Source organism: Nelusetta ayraudi, unplaced genomic scaffold, assembly GCF_046127955.1.
Source record: "Nelusetta ayraudi isolate G7.1 ecotype Tasmania unplaced genomic scaffold, CSIRO-AGI_Nayr_v1 ptg000068l, whole genome shotgun sequence".
Taxonomy (NCBI): Eukaryota; Metazoa; Chordata; class Actinopteri; order Tetraodontiformes; family Monacanthidae; genus Nelusetta; species Nelusetta ayraudi.
Genome location: NW_027466118.1, coordinates 31,829 through 51,896, shown reverse-complemented (window position 1 = coordinate 51,896; position 20,068 = coordinate 31,829). Strand labels below are relative to the sequence as shown.

Below are 20,068 nucleotides of genomic sequence, written 5' to 3'. Positions count from 1 at the left end.
GATTGGCATGCATGGAACGGCTGCCGCCCATGTCGGCGTTTTAATCCTCCCACCTATTGGACATGAATAGGAAATTGGCCCGCTAAGCATGTAACGCTGATGCAGGGCCGTACATCTGGCGGCGCCGCAGATCAAATCAGCGGACTAATGCCTTGCAGCCCACCACCGCCGCCACCCTCATGAGAGAAATTTCCATGATAGTGTGCGCATCTCTCCGGGAGCTCGGCTCACATTGTCACGAGCCGCCGACATCAATCGTCTCTTCTCAAACCGGGGAGCCACTTCGAATGATTAAACCGCAACATCTTTCTTTCTCTTTATTCCCTCCCTTCACTTTTCCTCCTTCCATCTCGGCCTCTTTTCCAATCCATCCATCCATTTTCAATACCCGCTTCCTCCCGAGCTTAGGGTTTGCGGGTCAATTTTCACACCTACGGTCAATTTGGAGTTCCCAGTTCAGCTTTGGAGGGAGCCGGAGAACCCGGACAGAACCCACGCAGACACAGGGAGAACATGCAAAGCCCACACAGAAATCCACACCGGAATCGGACCCGCGACCTTCTTTGTGTGAGGCTGCAGCGCCAACCACTGCGCCACCGCGTCACCCGTTTTGAATTTGCGTCTGAGAAAGACGGGAGTTGTTGTGCAAATATGACGCACGGCGACAACGTCGTTAATGAGCCCGACACCTTTTTTTTTTGAGCGACTGCCGCTTTACACGTCCGCTTATTCCGGTTTGTTGACTTTTATTTACTCTCGCGCCGTCACCTGCTTGAAGCAGCGGCCGCAGCGGGGTGCTGGGGCGGGGTAGGGGCGAGGGGGCGCCTCTGAGTCCGCCCACCTTTGCCACCATTGCAAACATTGTGTATCACTTTTCATGGCAAGCGAGGCCTGTGAGGATCACTTTGGGGAGCCGGGGGTGTGAAACAGCGTTATATTTTAGGGATCTGTGTGTTAATTGGCTGCGCATGTGTGAAAATGCTCTTCCACCCTCCTCCCCTCCACCGTCAGAGGTTTTGTGTGTTTGCGGCAAAAGCTGGTGATAAGCAGCACAGTGCACTGTGAAAGAGGCACATTTCTTTGTTGCCTGTTTGAAGCTGTGAGTCACATGTCCACGAGCGGGCTATCGTTAGCACACAAGTCATTAGGAAACTGAAGATAAATGGACAAAATTCACTTCTTTTTTTTTTTTTAAGTGGGATTGGATGTTTATCATCAAGATCCTACTTTCTTGTCTAGTTTCAGCTTCTTCAAAATAAAGATGAGATTTTTTTCCCCTGACCCTGCGCAGCTATTTAACTCCGAGTTCCCTTCTTTTTATATTTATATATATCTGACGGACCCTTATAATGAGAATAGCACGGCTTACAAATAAAGAAGGCAGGCGCAATTAGCATTTAGCATAGGCCTTAAGGAAATAAAAAATGGCCGTCTGATCGCGGCCTTGTATCAAGCAGCGGCTGTTCAAGAGATGAAAAGCTTAATTTAAACAGGAAATACATAATTCAAACACATTCCTGTTCAGAGCGCGACGGAGATCGGGTCGCGCTATTAGTTTTGAAATGCGCTCCTCTTTCTCTCTTTTTTTTCTTGGTGGGGTGGGTGCGAGGGGGGTGCCTGAAAATATTTTCCGCCCTTTCAAACAGCAAATTAGGCAGCGGCGAGCGAAAAATCATCCAATGTTGCATTTACTTTGGCGCGGCTTTGTCAAGTTAACTTTAGCTCTCTAATCTCCTGGCGCCCTCATTGTGTGAGGTCACTCCAGCCAGAGGAAAAAAATATTCAGCTGAATAACCGACAAGCTGGTGCTGCAGCAGCAGCAGCAGCAGCAGCAGCAGGAGGCTGAGATGATTTCAAAGCGGAGGCAGCGAGACAGAAACACTCCAAGAGGTTCAGCGCAATCCCGCCGCCCTGCTCCGGCAAAACTCCGGGATTTAAACGCCAGCGCCTCTTCTCCAGAGCGTCACCTGCTTAGCCTTTCAGAGAGCCACGTCCCCCCCCCCACCCAAATGAGTCACCGAGACTCAAACACAGTTTGACTTAATGGCTACGCGCAATCCTCAAAGGGCGCTCGAGACGTCGAGGAGGGACCGACAGGGCCGCCGCGCCGCCTTTTGACTTCCGAGTCACGCACGTATTAAAGATTTGTTGAGGACGACCGCGAGAGAGACGCTGAGCCGGAAATGAGGTTATCCAGACGCAAGTTGATTACGGAACCCAGAGGTGGGGGAGAGAGAGTGAGAGAGTGAGAGAGAGAGAGAGAGAGGGAGATGGGAAGGAGACCTTCTTGAATCTTTAAAATGGATGTTAGGAAATAATGGGAGGAAGGAGGAAGAACCAGACTGGAGACAATTAAGATTACCACGTTAATCCTTTAATTAGCGGAGATCCCCGCAGCTAAAATTGAAGTTTTTATTTTCTTTTTTTTTTGTTGCTGAATTCTCCAACTGCAGGACGATTGGAGCTGCTGAGTGAGAGTCCGTCCGGCCGCCAATGTGACCAAAGGCTACGGACCTTAATAAAGAAAACACGTAAAGAACCAAGCAGCGACCGTGGCTCAGTTTATTCTGGATTGTAAATGAAACGGTTGAGAGGGAGAGAGACAGAGAGAGGGAGAGAGGAAGGGAGATGTGGGGACAACAACGGTGACGGGCAGATCCGCTGCAACAAACGCGGTGCCACTTCAAGGGTTTCACAATTACAGGGGACTATGTTTTCCTCCGGCGGCGCGGCAGGAGACGATCCCCCCCCGAGCGGCGTAAACGGCAGATGATACGGCAGCAGTTCAGGGAGCGTCGGGATTGAACAGGTTCAATTTGGCACCACTTCAAAACCGGCGACTTGGGGGTGTGGGTGGGGGGCTACTGATATCTCCTTCAAAGTTCCGCCGTCTCTGAAGGCGACGCAAGTAAAATAAATAAATAAATAAAAAAATCTTGCAAACCTGAGCGCCGATGAAGCCTCCCACCCCCCACTCCCCCAATCTGAGACAACCCGTCATCCACGTAGGGCTGCCAATCCCCCCCCCCCGTTAAAGATCCGGCGAGAGCCAAATTGGAGACGACTCGCACGGTCTAATTAGCGTGACTGAGCGCCGCGGCTCCTCGGCGCCGGGCGGAGAATTGGAAAACAACGCCGCGATATGATCCATAACAAGACGGAGATAAAGCGTCACCTGTTCAACTTTAATTACCGTTACAAAACGCAACGGCGCCAACTTTCCAATTTAACAAGCCTGCCGGCGTCCCCCCCCCACCCCTCCCTTCTCTCCACCTCCAACTCCACCCCCCACTTTGCCGTCGCCGTGACACACACTCCGCCGCCGGCCTCGCCGCTGACAGCGCGGCGGAAGGAAGATAAGGAGGAGCGGAGACACGAGTTCCGGCTCCGGATGCGAAGCCACTTTGTCGTAACGAGGCGGCGGAGACCAGATTTTAATCTGCAATCACCATCTGATCGGAGGACAACACGGCGACGGTGTGAATTGAAAGGAGGCAGCGGTGCGGCAACAAGGACCGGCACGGCCGCGCCGGCGAGATTAATTAGGGACACAGGGCGGAAGTCCTGAAGAGCGGCGCCGAGTGCTGACATCGCGGACGGGTGGAGGTACTGAATGAACCCATGTGCTGTGTCTCAATTCAGGGTCTGCACCCTTCGAACGGAGTGTCCTCCGTCTGAAGGAAGCGTTCTTCGAGGACCCAGCCTAGAAGGACGGACCAAACCCCGCCTCCCCGGTAACCACACGGGACGGTCTAGCCCAGGGGTGTCAAACTCATTTTGGGTCACGGGCCACATAGAGGAAAATCTATTCCCAAGCGGGCCGGACCAGTAAAATCATGGTATGGTGATAATAACGTGAAAATAACAACAACTTCCAGTTGTTTTTTTTTGTTTTACTTTATTCGTGTTCTTTGAGCACTCTGCACTGTGCACCAGTGTTGCAAACTCCTCAGTAAGGAAAGTTGCTATTGGCTGTCCTGAAAGTCGCTAGAAGTCACCAAATGACGTCATCAACGTCTAATTTGCATCATTGACAATTTGCACTTGATCACAACGAAATGACATCAGGAAAAGTCGCTAGATTTGTCGCTAGTCGCTTTTGACCAAAAGAAAAAGTCGCCATGGGGAGAATAGCGACTTTTTTGTTGGAGAAAGTCGCCAAGATGGCAACACTGCTCTGCATCAGCTTTGTCTGTTTCGACAGAGACATTTTGTCGTAATGAGGGTAGCCAATAGGAGACATTCTGGGGCAACGAGGGTAGCCAATAGGAGACGTGAGTGGCTGTACTTGTACCGATTTGCTCAGCCCCATTATTGAGTTTGTTTGCGAAGCAGAAACGATATTGCGACACCAAGTGGACACATTTAGAACGGCACTTTCTTTCACTGATAAATTGCAGTTTTTATAATTTGCAAAATCATCCCGTGGGCCGGATCAGGCCCGCAAACTGTTTTCTTCCGGCCCCGCGGGCCGTATGTTTGACACCCCTGGTCTAGCCTTTGGCGTATTTCCTCGTTGCGTCACCGCCGTTCCCTCCTGCTGGCCAACCCCGCAAGTGACGTTTTTATAGTATCAAGCTAATCATTGGTTCGCCATCTAACGATGCCGTTGGATGATCAAATAAGTAAAATCCTACGTTAAAAACTGGATATTTTATGTGAAACTTCAATACTTACATTTATACGAAGTGTCTTTGCCAGTAGATGCCGCTAATTTCAGCTGACTTCCCAGGATCCCAGCACGCAAAGCATCATGGGATACATAAGTAAGCGGAGGATATAGTAGCGGTGCAGCCTTGGAAATCGGCTAAAACGAGGGCGCATTCCGAGTACGCATTTGGAGCGTCCTAAGGACCCTTGGGAATTGGGACAAGCCTTCGCGCAGTGCTATGACGCAACTTCCTTTCAAAATGCGTACTTCAAGGATGCAGACCCTGAATTGAGACACAGCACATGTGACCGATATACAAATGCCACCAACCCATGGATGTATTATAAGAACTGGATACCGGACTGGCAATATGGCAGCGTGCTGACGTTTTTCCAGTGACCAGTCGAGTTAGTGCAGCAAATTAATAAAGTAAATAAATAAATAAAAAACACTTCAGTGGGCCCAAAATAATAACTATAACCTGAAACATGGTTAATAGTAAATCTTCCTAACCAGATTTTTAAGTCATGGTCTTTTAGTCTTTCAGAAAAAATAGACAGGCCAGAAAATCACCAGATAGGAGTTGATTCTCAGCGCGATGTCATGGCGTCGTTAGTTGCTGCTGTGTCTCATCTCGTTCTTATTGGTATTATTCTCCCTCATGTATCGAGGGAGTTACAGGTGTGAATGGTGTTAAGTGCGCACGCTCTATGTGCCCTCTAATGCGGAAGTCAAAAACCTTTTCAACGTACGCGCTGAGGTGAAGAACTTCATTCTAATAAATGGGCCGCCATATTGGAGTCCAGGGGCCTCAACAGTTAACTGGGGGCACAAACTCAGTGGCAGGAAAACGACCAGAAGCTTGTCTTAGAAGTGTTCGCAGTCAAATTGTGATGAGACTCACATCAGTTTTTGTCTCTTTTGATACAAACAGCAAAAAAACAAAACAAAACAAAAAGAAACTGTTTGATTTCAGAACTGTTGTGTCAAGGGAGGGAGAGAGTCAAGTTCAAATTGATTCTAGTAGGCTTCTCAAAAGGCTCGGCGACAAAGGGATGACTATCTAAAACAAAAGACACAGGGAATCTTTTGTTTGCTTGAATGTTGCAGTTGTCGCGAATAATTGGGACCCTTGCGCATCAGTTCACAAACCCTCTCTTTCCAAACACTTCAAGAAAAGTCGGCTCACTGGAAACTGACCCTTCCCCCTCTGAAAACACAGAGCCGGGCTGTTTCCAAAGACTTCTGGGATAACAGCAGCAACAACTGTGATTTCAGGTGACACCCCTGTGATGACAATTACTCCAATTTAATGCCTGTTGTGAAAAGCAAGAAAAGAAATGCCCCACACACACACACACACACACACACACACACACACACACACACACACACACACACACACACACACACACACACACACACACACACACACACACACACACACACACACACACACACAAAGCCAATAACTTTAAAAAGAAAAAAAAAACAGAAAATGGGGGGAGGGGGTGAAATTGAGTTCATTGGGCCTTGAACAAACACTACAATAAGTAACAATTTGTCTTGCTTATATATAAGGTGACTAACAAAATCCTACGCACACAACTTTCATTCATTTCTTTGCAAATTTTCAGACGCCGGCGGGCGGTAAACTGCAGCAAAAAACACACACGAGCGAGAGGTTTCCTGAGCGGGTGAAGTACAGACATTCTGCCAGGCCGTTATCGCTCGGGGGGAAAAAACCCACACATTTACTAAAAAGCCATGTGTCCACATGGTGGACGACGGCTCGGATGCAAAAGGCTCCCAACCTGAAAGAGAAATATAGCGGAAGAATTATGCTGATAAGTGTGAACCTGTCACAAATAAAAAAAATAATAATAAAAGAGACGGAGCTGGTTTTCTCATTGATTCTTTTCCCTCTCCGCCAGACCTCCAAAGCAAACCAAAGCCTGGCTGAACTCGCTGTGTGTTCAGGGTATCAGACGGAGGCAGGAGGCGCAAAATCATTCCAACCTGAACGTCCTTCTGATTATTCGTTTTTTTTCCATGCCTGCATGTCTACGTGATATCAGAGCACCACCTGGTTTAGCAGTAAGCATCTGTATCACAGGTGTCAAACTCTGGCCTGCGGGCCAAATTTGGACCACAGTGTAATTATTTTTGGCCTGCGAGGCAATATTAAATGTCTACTAAAGCTGGCCCGTATTTCCAGTACTGCTCATACTACAGATCCCACAATGCTGTGCTGGTATTTTTGGCTCACTATTTACTTTAACAGACTGTAATAAACGTTTTCTTAATGCACTTTTTCTTGCTACTCCAAAGCATGTGCCTGAATGGTTGCATGTTTATTGAAGGATATTATTATTAGTTAATTGGTTTATTATTATTTTATTTTTAAATGAATCATTCGCCCGTGGACAAAGGTCACTGTTGAAATTTAAATCAGAAGGTTGCAAATTAAAAAAAAGAGGCATTCGATTTCCATTTCCATTTTTATTTATTTCAATGTGTTTTTTGAATTTGAACTTCAATTTGAACTTGTTTGGGTTCCAAAGGTTCACTGTTATATCTGGAGGAAGATTTTTTATCAATAAATAGCAATGTTGGCTCAAAGTTTTACATTTTGGCCAACTGTATTTGTATGTTGACACCCTCAATCTATAAAATGGGCGGTGAACCCCACCCACAGCCGCCCCATGTGATTGGCCCAACACCCTCGTTAGAACAGCGCCGAGGTTCCTCAGCAGTTTAAACGGGAGCTGCTACGGTGGGACGCGTCGGAGGCGCAGCAGAACTCATCGTGTGACACCGACCACATGTAGCAGTCAGAGCGGATGAGGCGTCCTCAGAATCCCAGCGCTGGCAGCTACTGCTTCACTTTGGGGATGACTCATGCCACATGGCCTTTATTTTAAAAGGAATAACCCCCCCTGTGATGTGCAAAAAGCTCCTGGCCCCGACGTGCACTCTGTGAGCAATTAAATAAAACATTAAAAAAAACTTGTGCGGGGAAAACAAGCCCGAAACTAAAATGAACTCTTTGCAGAAGATTGTGTTTTTTACATTAAACATGACAGAGGATTTTTTTTAAATCTTTTTTTTTTTTATTAAATAAGAGCCGAGATCAATTCACCGTAATGCTTTTCTAAACAACGCCACCTGCCTTCTTCTCTGGCTCCAAGGACAAGGCTGCTGAGTTGAAGCAGGAGGAGGCGGAGCTGAGCACGAGGCCACAAAGCCACTTTAGCCTCTGCACACTCGTTCTTACACAGTGTACACTCAGAGCAAGCAGGGACGCACTATTTCTGCACTGTCCTCAAGATGAGTGGCAGCAGCCGGCGCACTCGGTGATCAGGATCTGGACGGCTCAAGAAGTATGGAAGGAATGTTTTGTGTCCGTGAAAACTTTTGAGTGTGTAACTCGCAGACAAATAGAAACGAGAAAACGTTTATATATCAGGGGGTAGCAACAACACTGCCAGCCAGGTGCTTGTTTCACCCTGTGAGATCAGCTTTAATTGAGGAAGGTTGACCCACTATCGCTGGCAGTAGGAAGCTACAACTGCAGCTTTCAACAGGAGGCAGTAAACAGACGGCTAAACACGATGTACCAAGGGTTGTTGACGTTGCTCTACCGCAGTCTGAAATTAATGCTAAAAGTGTTATTTACTTTTGACATATTGTCCGCTCATGATATGTGAAAATATTTAAATGAAATATATCACAATTAAGAATGTTTAATTGAAACACACAATTGTATTAATTACATAAAAGTTATTTTTTTCTGTCCAAGTGGCAGTGCCGTTTGTCGTTTTAATCTTTAAATTCATGTTGCAGAATAACTTTTGGGTTTGTCCCCCCCGCACAGTAAATAATTTGCTTAAACAGCTGGCCGTGCTCGCTTGTAGCTAGCATTAGCCAAACACAACTAAATAGTGCATCAGCTGGGGACTATTCCTGCTATGGATTGATGCACAATTTATGAGTGGGGGGGGGGGGGGGGGGAGTGCACGCCAGATGACTGGAGACACAGCACGCGTTCATGCATGTTCATATAGCACAAAAACTTTTTGGTGTGAATGCATTTTGGCAGCTAATGTGTTGAATGAACAGCCAGAGTTCAACTTTTTTTGGCTTCGACGCTAACATTTTGGAGCAAAAAATAAGTAATGATCATCATTTTTCACTGGCTTCAATTTTCAGAATAAAGATTATTGTTAGAACATTCAAGTGTTTCATAACCACTTGCGCGTTACCAGTACTTTTTAAAGGCTAACATTTCTGCTATGAAGTTCAGGGAATGGGTGCACCGATTGCCGCAGCTGCTGTCTGTAAGTCGGGGGAACAGCCTCACTTCCCTCCGTCTGTGGGTGTTGAGGCTTGCAAACGGCGCAGAGGAATTCTCCTGCGTCGGCGTCGCGCCAGCTGATGATCTTTTGACGGACGATGTGATGAGGCGGGACGGCGTCGCTACGCCGCTAACAGCACCTCGCCGCAAATAAGAGCCGAAGACTCGCTCCGTCTGATAACGAGCGAGCGGCTTTCACTACATATTCAATCTTCTCTCTTATTTCCATTCTATTGTGCATGTATATTAGTTGTAAATGAGCCTGAATGTAAATTGTGGGTAAAGTGAGGTCGACTGAAGATGCGCATCTCATTTAACTACAGAGAAATTTTGGTCTTTTTTCCTTTTATTGCTGATAAACTCGAATGACTTTTGTGAATTTACCATGCAGAAGAATATGAAATGACATAATTATGTGTTTTTTTTCACAGTTTGTAAGCCTCTGCAAACCGGCAGTGATGCAATTTCTATCCGAGTGTGTTCAGTCTTGGATCACATTCACTGACTACATCACCACAATCCCAGGGGGTTTTATCACATCAGGACTTGAATGATGTAGAGTATTAGAACGATGTCAACATTCGGTTAGAAATGCTTGAAATGTGTCGTAGTTAGCGATTAATTATCCAACTATGGCTAATAGCTAGTTTTAGAAGGTGGCAGTGACCTTTGACCTCAGCCCATTTTCAGATCCAGAGACATAATGGACTAATGGATACCTTGGAAACAGAATGTGATGGCAATATTTTTTTGCAGAGAGTGCCTGAGTGCTACAAAACAGCAACATGCTTATTTTGTTTCTCCAGAAGAAAAAACCTTGTACAACTCCAAGCTGAAGGCTAAGTAGACATAAATTTAATTTGCCCACATGATGATCACCCCCCCCCCTCCCGCTGTCGGCCACATCTGCTTTATGCACAGCGCACAAACTCCTCGAGCTCTCTTTCAAATCCTTCCATTGAGGCTTGTGCCATTTCACTCTGTCTTTTGTGTATTGAGTGGAGATTGGGGGGTGGGGGGGCGGGGACAACCAAAAAAAAGCAACAACACTCAAATTCATCATGCTCTCGCTCCCATTACAGTGCACATGTCGAGTGCGGCAGACCTTTCCCGCCCGACTTTCTGAACAATGGCGACGGCAGTTTCTGCGGGCCCCCTCGTTCCTCCCTCCCAGCCTCCGCCTCCCCTCGCCGATGCCTGCAGTGAGTCTTGATGGCCGCGCTCACCGTAACAGAGGCAGAAACGTTCTCCACATTCAACCCCATAATGTGCATGAACAATGGCCGAGCATTAGGTGACTGGCAATGAGTACGTGAAAAGAGCCACTTTCCTCCCCGGAAAATATAGCAGGAGAATTTATGCCAGCGGGGACGTTTCATCTGGGGCCGTTGAGCCAAGTCGGAGGAAATGGCTGAAAGTACTTAAACCACAAGAGGGATAATTATCTGGACTAAAGGAACTATTCTTCATCAGCTGTGCCAGCCATTTGCTCATTCTTGGACGTGACTTCAGAAGAAAGAAAGGCAAAGCGTCCACTCACAATTAGGGTTCTTCTGGTCTGACCCCGAAGACCACAGGAAGTGGAGCTGAATATTAGCAACATCTAAGTGGAAAATGGATGTCGGCAAACGATGTGGAGGTGGTTGGAAAACAATGTTCATCTGCGAATGCAGGTTATACCGAAGAAAAGGACCAGAGGAACCTTTTGGTTGAGACTGCGAAGGATGCAGCACTGAAAGGAATGACGCGGCGTACTTTAATTTTTAATTGGTACCCGTTTAAATAACGACCCCCTCCTTTATGGAAGACAAGCGCACGGCTTAGCCTCCAGGTGCAGAGACATCTCTCACTGCTCCTCGGCCGTATCTCTTCCACTTGGTACGCACAGCCGTATTCTGAGCTTCTGCGAAGAAAAGTTGTGAATCAGCTGAACCTTTCAACCAGTTGGCGGTTAAAACACAGCATACGGCTGTTTGGTAAATTAAAGCAAGCAGACTCCAATATGTATGATAATTTTCCCTTTCTTTGAGCCAGTCGTATGCTTGCCGTCTTCGGCCTTTGTCGCTTCCTCACCTTGTAGTAATAAATGACCACACGTTGATAAGAAAAAGCTATATAACAAAAAAAAAAAAAAAAAAAAGTGAGTCCGTCTTGAGTTTACTTAAATACATTGTGAGAAAGAATAAGTGCAAGTGCACTGAACGACTATCATACTAAACCTTAGCAGCACACCTATTGTGTCATTCACACATTGTGACACATTTGACAATAGCCAGTAGCCGCGACTGCTAGTAACCGCTACTTCCTGTCACTGCTTTCAACAGCAAAATCACAGAGCAATGTATCCCGCGCAAACTGCGCTGTAAACGCTCAGGCCTGAATAAAATGTGCCGCCATGGCTCGGAGTACGCCAGCTAGCTAGTAGATGCTAACATTTGCTATCATGCTAACGTCACCGCTAACACAGCGCTCGTCGAGGGTGTGAATTGTTTGTTTCACACTCAATTTCCAGACAATTGAGAGAACAAGACGCTGCCTCTTTACACGTCCCTCGGTGTGAACGTGCTTTGCACAGTCATGCACTCATCATATCATTAAGTATTCAGTACTTTACTGCAGGAAAGTGCAACGTGGGACGCACATCATGACCGCAAAGAGAGGACAGAAACACAACTACTTGACTTTCGGCAACCGTGCTGTAATAAAGCCTGCTGTGGGCCATCAAGAAGTAAAAACAAAAAACAAAAAACAAAAAAAAAGCATCTCCACTATTCATTTTCTAGCTCCAGGAAAAAAGTGAAAGCTGCAAGAACAACTCGGCCTGTAGTGTGACGCTGCTGCTGTTAGCAGGCACTTGGGTGAAAATAACGCCAGGCAGACACTTAGAGAAAAAAGATGACCACCAGACAGACAGACAGAGAAGCACGGCACTGTCAGCAGAATTTATGAATGCAGGGGAACATTAACAGAAACCCTGAGAGTTTAAATCATAAACTCTGCGCGTTTCCTCCTTGTAACTGTCGAGGCAGAAGCTGCGGCTCGCTGAGTGGGCCTGCCCACTTAGTTTTAATGACAAAAATGGATCTGACATTGAGCCTGCACTTTAAAAAGGTAATCTCTCAATTAATGTGTCAAGCGGCCTATTTTTAAATTCCCCCTTTGCCATTATTCATAGGACGGCGGCGGCTGAGATCTATCACACAAGACCAAAGTCACTGAACGTCTTCATTAAGAAAATTTGGGTCTATTATTGACCCCCATGTACATAGTAAGTCCAAAACTACCTTGAATAAATTTCCCTACTTCACTTATGTAACGTATGATTGAATCAACACCTTTTATTAGAGCGAGAAAAAGTAAAAAAAAAAAAAAAAAGGTTGTAGAAAGAAGTGTAGCATAAATACAGTTGAGTTGGTATTAAAGCACCACAGGCCTGTTGTTTTTAGACAGGTAGGTGGAATATTGACCTTTACAAAAACAACACAAGTCTAGACTGTGGTTCGTCGTCCTCTTCAAGTCAACTTAATATGTTGGACACTATTTGCTCTCTGCAGAATTTTAAGATTCCACTTTGGTTTGTACCGCTGTATATCAAAAGTCTGGAATTTCTCTAATCAGACTCGCTGAAATCTCTGCATGCAGTTCACCCACTTAACCTTTGATGAGGTGCTGCCGCATAACGATTCCTATCAGAGCAGGAGGATTTATGAACTTGATGTGCGCGTCGAGGTCAACGCAAACCATCCAAATGAGAAATGAGCAGCAAACACCCCGGCTGGATGCGCGACTCGGTGATGAATCGGATCAGTTCTTTTGGTCTGGTCGTCTTCATTAGTCTAATCTAAAATAAATGGCCTATTTTTCCTGGAAATGGCGATATAAGACAAGGGGACGAAGAAGCGGCAAACAACAAATTGCAAAATAAAGACATCTCAGGCAGAATTATGTTTCACAAACAACACTGTCACGTTCTCTCACCGCTCGCTAAGATCTCCCGGACGAATGAGGGAGCGTTTAAGGCAGTTGTCACCGCGCCTCACTTGATGAAAGCCTTTTTCATCCACCGTTGTCAGATTGCCGTAGGAGAGGCTGTTAATGATAACTACTCTATATTTTGCCGCTGCCGCTCCTGTAACTAAATCTGCATTTGCAATTAAAGCGCTACGACGGTTATTTATTTATCTATTTATCCTCTTCGGGAACTTTCATTTCCGGGGGAAGGGCGGCGGCGACAGAATTAGATCGAGTGTTCCCGTTGAAAACGGTAAAATTGCACTACTGATAGTGAACTCGCCGGATGTAATCATCTGTCAAAATAAACAGTGTTCATGCAAACCCTTCAAAAAATAACAAATTCACTCCACATTCCGCTGATCTCATTATCCTAATTTCCTGTGTGCACTAATGCGCAGTCATTTTGCACCAAGGCGACACTTCCGCGCCGGCCCGAGACGCTGTTTATGCACAATATACATTATTATACAGGGAATCAGAGCGGCGGCGGCGGCACGAGCAGCAGTCACAGGAATGAAAAGTGACAACCACCTGGTTCCTTCCCGCAGGTCGGCGCCGCCTGTCGCGTGTAAATCAGACATTTTGTTTCCCCGTGAAGGATCAGGGATCTGATGCCCATTGGCAACTCCACCAGCCCGCCCCTCGCCCCCCTCCCCAGGGTCCCCGCCACCCAACGTACAGCCAGTAGAGAGACAGATTGCCGGCGTTGGGGTTGTCGGTTGCTGGGGCCGCTGACATCTGCTGGTAGGAGGAGGAAGAGGAGGAGGCCGCTGCACTCCGCTTCCCGTCAGCTAACGTATGGGTCCGCTGATGCACCGTGACTGGGGGCCGCGCCGATCGTTACCCAACATGCATCAGGAGTCCAGCTGTTGTTCCGGAGCTCTTACGGCGCAGTTACGAACCCGTCTCCCCTTTCGGATCAATCTCCTTCCTTCCCTTCCCTCCCTCAACACCTCACCCTGCTGTAATTTCCCGGGTCTCTGGCTAAATAACCGTTGGAGGGCCGCCGTTAATTGAGTCCAAGAATGTGGCTGATGGGGAAGGGAGAGGGGGAGACGGGGGTGCAAAAAAAAAGTTGATTTACTGCAAGTATGGTAATTGCTGTCTTGATTGCACTCCTTCGAGGAGCTAATTTGAGGATTTAAAATTCAGCGCAGGCTTAATAGGCCGGGGCTGCAGGATCACAGTCGGAAGGGGTTCACCATGCAAATGTAAAAAAAAGAAAAAGCCGCTGCAACATTTGGCGCGCTCGTGATTAAGGTCAAACAATTTGATGATTGATTACAGTGAGTGTGGTGAAAACAAACAAATGGACCCTTCGGTAAACATGGGCTGAAAAAAAAAAATAGCAAAAAAAAGAGAGAGGAAAAACAAATCCGGAGTCATCAAGGAATCCGATTGAAGAGAGAGAGAGAGAGAGAGAGAGAGAGAGAGAGAGAGAGAGAGAGAGAGAAAGAGAGAGAGAAAGAGCGAGGGGAAAGAAAAGAAAACGAGTGCACGTTTTCCCCATTACCCCGGGCTGAGCTGCTGAAACTCCCCACATTCATTACAGGCTCGGCATCAGAGGCGGCAGTGGTGGGAGGGGGGGAAACTGCCACCTACCCTGTTGAGAAAGATGAGGGAGACGCCCTTTTCAAAGTTTGAGCCCATGAACCCCTGAAAGGTCTGTTCGTGCCCCCGCTGGCATGAATAATCACCCCCCCCCACCCGCTCCTCCGCCCCACCCCACCCCGCTACCTTGTAATGTGCTGCGGATGATGTATTGGGCCACATTTATTACCGCTTCACTTCCACCTGGCCAGGAGCAGCAAGTCCCCCATTAATAAGAGAGCCGGGGCCGTGACGACGGCTCGGCACCGCAGGCAGCAGATCCACTCTTCAGACATCGACACCAAAACTCAGTCAGGTTCCACTTTGCATCCAACGCCAAGATGGAATTCCCCCCCGCACCCCCCCGCCCCTTTTTTTTTTTCTCCAGCATCTTCCGCTCCAACACTTCCGACGGCTAATTTTTTGGGGCGAGTTTTTGCTTTAATCCCCGTCCTGCAATTACCACGACGGCGGCATTGTGAGAATTGTGTCATCTCAGCAAGCGCGCGAGTGGCAGCCTAATCAAGAAACAAACCCCGGCTTTGGCGTAGAGCGCTCGCAAGGCGAAAAAGGAAATGGCGGTTAACGGCCGGAGATTAGCACGGCGGGATGAAAAAAAAAAAAAAAAAAAAAACGTATTCCAATGGGATTAAAGCGGCGGCGGCCGCGTTGGTCTGCAGTGGTTTTCCCGGGATTACGGCACCATTTCCATGTCACGGCTTCGCTGTCAAATTAGTTGTATGAATTTGTCTTTGTTTGTTTTTTTTTTTGCCGCGTCAGACTGTCAGGTGAACAATGGCCATAATGGAGCTCCAAAGTAGGGGGTTTTGGGGGGGGGGGGGGACCATGCAGAGGAGGGGATTTAAAGATCTTTAAAGCAGATGCACGTGTCAGAGGGGAATTGCATTCAAACTTTCATTGGTTGCACGAAGAAACGGCAGGCATCAAATTAAAGGCCGTTTTCTCTCGGCCGCTGAGGCGACACGCGGCACCGCTGCAGAGAAACTATCCCACCCTGTTTGACACCTCGGACAGCAGCAACACCTCTCCCTCCAGGCCGCCGCCTGTTTTCCTTCACCACCCCAACCACACATAACCCCACCATCCAACCGCTGCCCTCCCGCCAACTCCATAAGGTGCAGGTGCTCCAAAACGGGGCCCTGAGGCCGACAAAGGTCAGCTTTGTTAAACGCCTGCGCAGTTTGTGGAGAAACTTTTTTGAACTTGCGCCGCCTTTTTCCTTCGCCCCTCGGAATACCAAACAGGAGAGAGAAAAAAAAGAATCATGTGAGAGGTAGCGGACCTGTGGGAGCCAGAGAGGCGAATAAATAAATAAAGAATATATATAATGCAATACAGGCGTGCGCTGTGTGTTTTCACATTGGCGTGCTCGCAGCATGTGGCCGCAATCCCCCCCCCCCCCCGGGGAGCGCCGAGACGTCGTGACATAACCAATTTAAATCAATATCCGAGGCAGAAATGACTTATTTGTCCAATTCATTATGGAGCGCCGGCGTGCTGTTGTGAGGGGGCTCTGAGAATTCACACGGCCCCTGATTGAAATCACTGCCAGCGGGAGACACTCGCCAGCACCCTGCTCGCGAGGAGGAGGAGAGGGATGGTGGGGGGGCTGGTGGAAAAAAATAAAATAAAGTGAATCATTGATTTTTTTTTTTTTTTTGCAGGAAATCATCAGGACCAATGTGTGCTAAATGAGCGGAGGGGGAAGATGGCAAAGCGGTCTGGTTCAGCAGGATATTCAGTTATCACTGCAATCTTTCACAGACGGGCCGCGGCGTCCAGCTATTTTAGAGCTTGTGGTTAAGTGAGGAGCAGCCGCTCTTCCAGGAAGGCTTGTTTCCGCACCTCGGCACAGTGCAAATGGAAAGCACCCTCCAGAGACTTGAAATTGTGTGTGTGTGTGTGTGTGTGCCCATCTGCGAGTGCCTGTGTGTGTGTGTGTGTGTGTGTGTGTGTGTGTGTGTGTGTGTGTGAGAGACCGATTTTGAAAGATGTAATCTTGCCAAAAATAACAAAAAAAACAAAACAAGAACAGACAAAGCAATAACATCCCGAACCAGCACACGTTATTGAGGATCTGACGCCGAAGGGCGGTTCTATGAAAATGAGCGGCTTTGATGTTTGATTAAAATAAAAAAATAAAATAAAAAACACACGCGACTACTTTCACTCCCCGGTATGAATTGTTGGAAACTTAATAAAGCTTGAATTGCAAGATTGAACGGAAAAAAGAAAAAGAAAAAGGGGGAGCGAGGCGAGGGAGGGGGCTGCGGGAGCTGAAGGCGCCTCGACAGCTCGGCGGAGACGTTCCTGCAGCGAGGGCTTGACGTGAAATGAATACCTAGCGCGGAGGTAAACAATAAATCAAAGGCAAAAAACGGTTTGTCAAGTGCAATTTGGCGACGGGAGGGGGAAAAAAAGAAGCCAAACAAGATGTTTGTGGGGGAGGGAAGTATGGCTGGCCTGCAGTATGTATACATATGTGTGTGTGTGTGTGTGTGTGTGTGTGTGCCTTCAAAGATAACACAATCATTTGTTGCGGGAGAGCGCAATTAATCAAAACATTATTATTATTATTATTATTATTTTTGTTGTTGTTGTCAGATGTCAAATTATAAACATAAGAGAGGGAAAAACACATTAGGCGATGACAGCGGCCGGAGATTTGAGAATAATGTGCCGGCGCTGCTGACAGTGAGAGATAAATATTAGGGGGGGTGGGGATGCCTGTAATGGCTCCGGCTGGAGACGTCCTTGATGTGGAAATGTTTTATCAAGGCGAAAGAAAGCGGGCGAGAGACGCTGAGGACCGTTAGGTCACCTCCTCACCTAAAGTGTTAAATGGGTAGTTTAACAACAAAATAACAACCGTTCTATAGAGCTGCAGCCAGAGACAGGACAGTGGAAGCCGCTGGCAGCTGAATAATTCTATGGAGAGAAATGGACACTGCATGCTGCCATCCATTCTGACTGGAATCACCAGAGATTCGGTCATGTGATCTTCTTTGGCCTCCTCCTGAGTTCCCCCCCCCTTTTTTTCAAAAAAAAAAAAAAAAAAAGTTTCCAGTCGCATGTGAGCTACGCTGCCAAACTCCTCCTCTCCAGGGAGATGCGGTGGATATTTAGGCTAAAAACAGACAGTTGAGTCCTCCGTTGGGTGACGCGACTCATCCAACTCATTTTACAGAGATTTCAGCCTCTTTTTTTTTCTCTCTCTCTCTCTCTCTCTCTCTCTCTCTCTGGATTCCCTCGACAGAAGGGTTCTGCTGTGGATTAAAAATTTTGGCTGAACCAGGCCTCTGAACCATCTGGCCCACACTGGTACGTATAAAAAACATTTCTAAATAAAAATGAAACTTAAATGATGCGTTTGAGGCCACAATGTGTGAAAACCTGCGTGTGAAAAAACAAACTGGGTAAAAGCCTGTGTGATGGTTGCGGCTGTCGATAGCAGTTCCAGACAGCAGACGCAGCGCCGGGACTTGACAGTGCCTTTTAAGCTGCTTTACAAACCTGATGTATGAAATATCAAGGCCGACGTGCCGCCTCGGTCGTGACTCATCTGAAAACGTGCATCCTGCATCCGACTCTGCCGGCGTCCACATTACAGCAGTGATTGGACGTGACTGGCCCGAGGCGTCTTGTTAAGGGACCCGTGATGGAGCCGTGCCAGTGCCGGAGACAGGTTGGGGGGGGGGGGGGAGCGAGGCAGAGACTGCTCGCTTCGGATTCCCAACCAAATGGAGGATTTGGAGGGGAGTCCATCAGTGAAGCAAAGTGCTCGGCAGGGTTGTGGTTAAATAAATAAATGGATAATAAATAAATTTAAAAAAGCCGTCGACGGGACAAAGATCTGCTGCTGCTGCTGCTGCATTACACTGTGGTTCAGATCCTGCCTGGCTGTGAACAATAGAAATGACTGGCACTGCCTTCTGGTGTGTGTGTGTGTGTGTGTGTGTGTGTGTGTGTGTGTGTGTGTGTGCGCGCGCGTGCACACATCTAAAGGGGCATGTGTGACAGAATCTCCTGAGCAGCTTAAGTGAAAGTGATAAGCGGCGGGGAAAAAAAAAAAAAAACGGCGTTTGGATTCTCACGCCGCCTTAACGACGGCTGCATGGGAATCCATGGCTCTTCCACGCCGTCATCCAGCGGAGGGGGGGACAGGGGGGGTGTATTTAAAGGATTTTCACAGTCCTTAATGCTATTTATTACATCTCGCCAACTGCAGCGAGGAGTGGCTACATGTAATTGCGGCCATAGATCTCTCGGCCCCGAAGACAACCAATCAAGATGGATTCCTCCCTCTCTCTCTCTCCCCCCCCCCCCCGACGCATGGCCTGACCGCTGAGTGAATCCTGTGACTTAGCGACGGGACATTACTTAACACGGACCCAGGGTGATGTTAAGGAGCATTAGGTTTTCCGGCTCGCCGTTAAGAGCGCTCGTCACACTCCGGAGGCGTCCATCTGCACGACGCCGCCTTCAATCAATAGATAAGTAATCGGCTGCAGCGGGAGCCGGCGGGCGGCGCTGCTCAGCGGCTCGGCCGGTCCCGGAGCCGAGCAAGAGGGGGGGAAAAAAAAGAAAACCCAGCAGGCTCCATTATCTTCTAGCTTGAGATGCGACGGTATCGACGGCTGCAGATCCGCTGCACCACCAGCTCATCTCGTTCACAGCGGCTGAGCCTTTTTTTTTTCATGAGGGAAATCTTTTCCCCCTTTTAGCAAAGTCCAGCCCGCCAAAAAAAAGAAAAGAAAAAAAAAGAAAGGGAGGCACTTTCACTTCAGTCGAGAGCAAGTCAACCCCTCTGGTCATGTGATCGATGGCTGGAGTGTAAATTAAATGTCACTCATTCCGCTTTGAGATCTCACTCATAACTGGGGTTTTAGTCGCTGCTAACCACAAACCTGCCAAAGCAACGACAAGTGCAAAGTGCAGCGTCAGTAATAAAGAGTCGGTCAACAGAGATGTTGAAGGGGAAACTTTATCCACCTCTTCTTTGACTGCGAGGACGCCAGCTGGCTGCTCAGCACGACTCCGCAGTTATGCCGAAAGATGTCATCGGCACGGTTTGGCCTTTTACAAGTATTTCAGGTCACTCGTGCTGCCTTTAGGTGGCAGTAGTGTGCACCCATGTGTGAGATTCCTTGGCTGGTCAATTTGTTGTTTGTTTGTTCATCCTCTGTACGTCTTGAATCAACCTAATCTCATGAAGCAAGCTAGCCGACGAGCCAGTTTGAAGGTGGAACTTCTCCATGAACGCGAGTCTCCCACCACACTGAGGACAAGAGGCTCCGGGTGCCGTTTCACCAGCTTTACTCGGTTCAAAGATTCTTGCTAAAGCTCTTTGACTGTTTAACTCTATATATGCAGTTAACAATGTTTTCATGCTCTCGTTTAAAGGTCCCGATGCTGTTCAGGTGTTCGCAACACAA

General features: G+C 47.6%; 1 protein-coding gene across 1 annotated transcript in view; it reads right to left on the bottom strand.

Annotated features, from left to right (window-relative positions):
• unc5a (unc-5 netrin receptor A) overlaps nt 1–862 on the bottom strand; it is an 86,915-nt gene extending 86,053 nt beyond the window's left edge. Inside the window, exon 1 of the mRNA XM_076041494.1 lies at nt 769–862. Coding sequence (XP_075897609.1) covers nt 769–862 — 94 coding nt within the window. The remainder of the gene's footprint in view (nt 1–768) is intronic.
• Between the last annotated feature and the right edge of the window lie 19,206 nt (nt 863–20,068).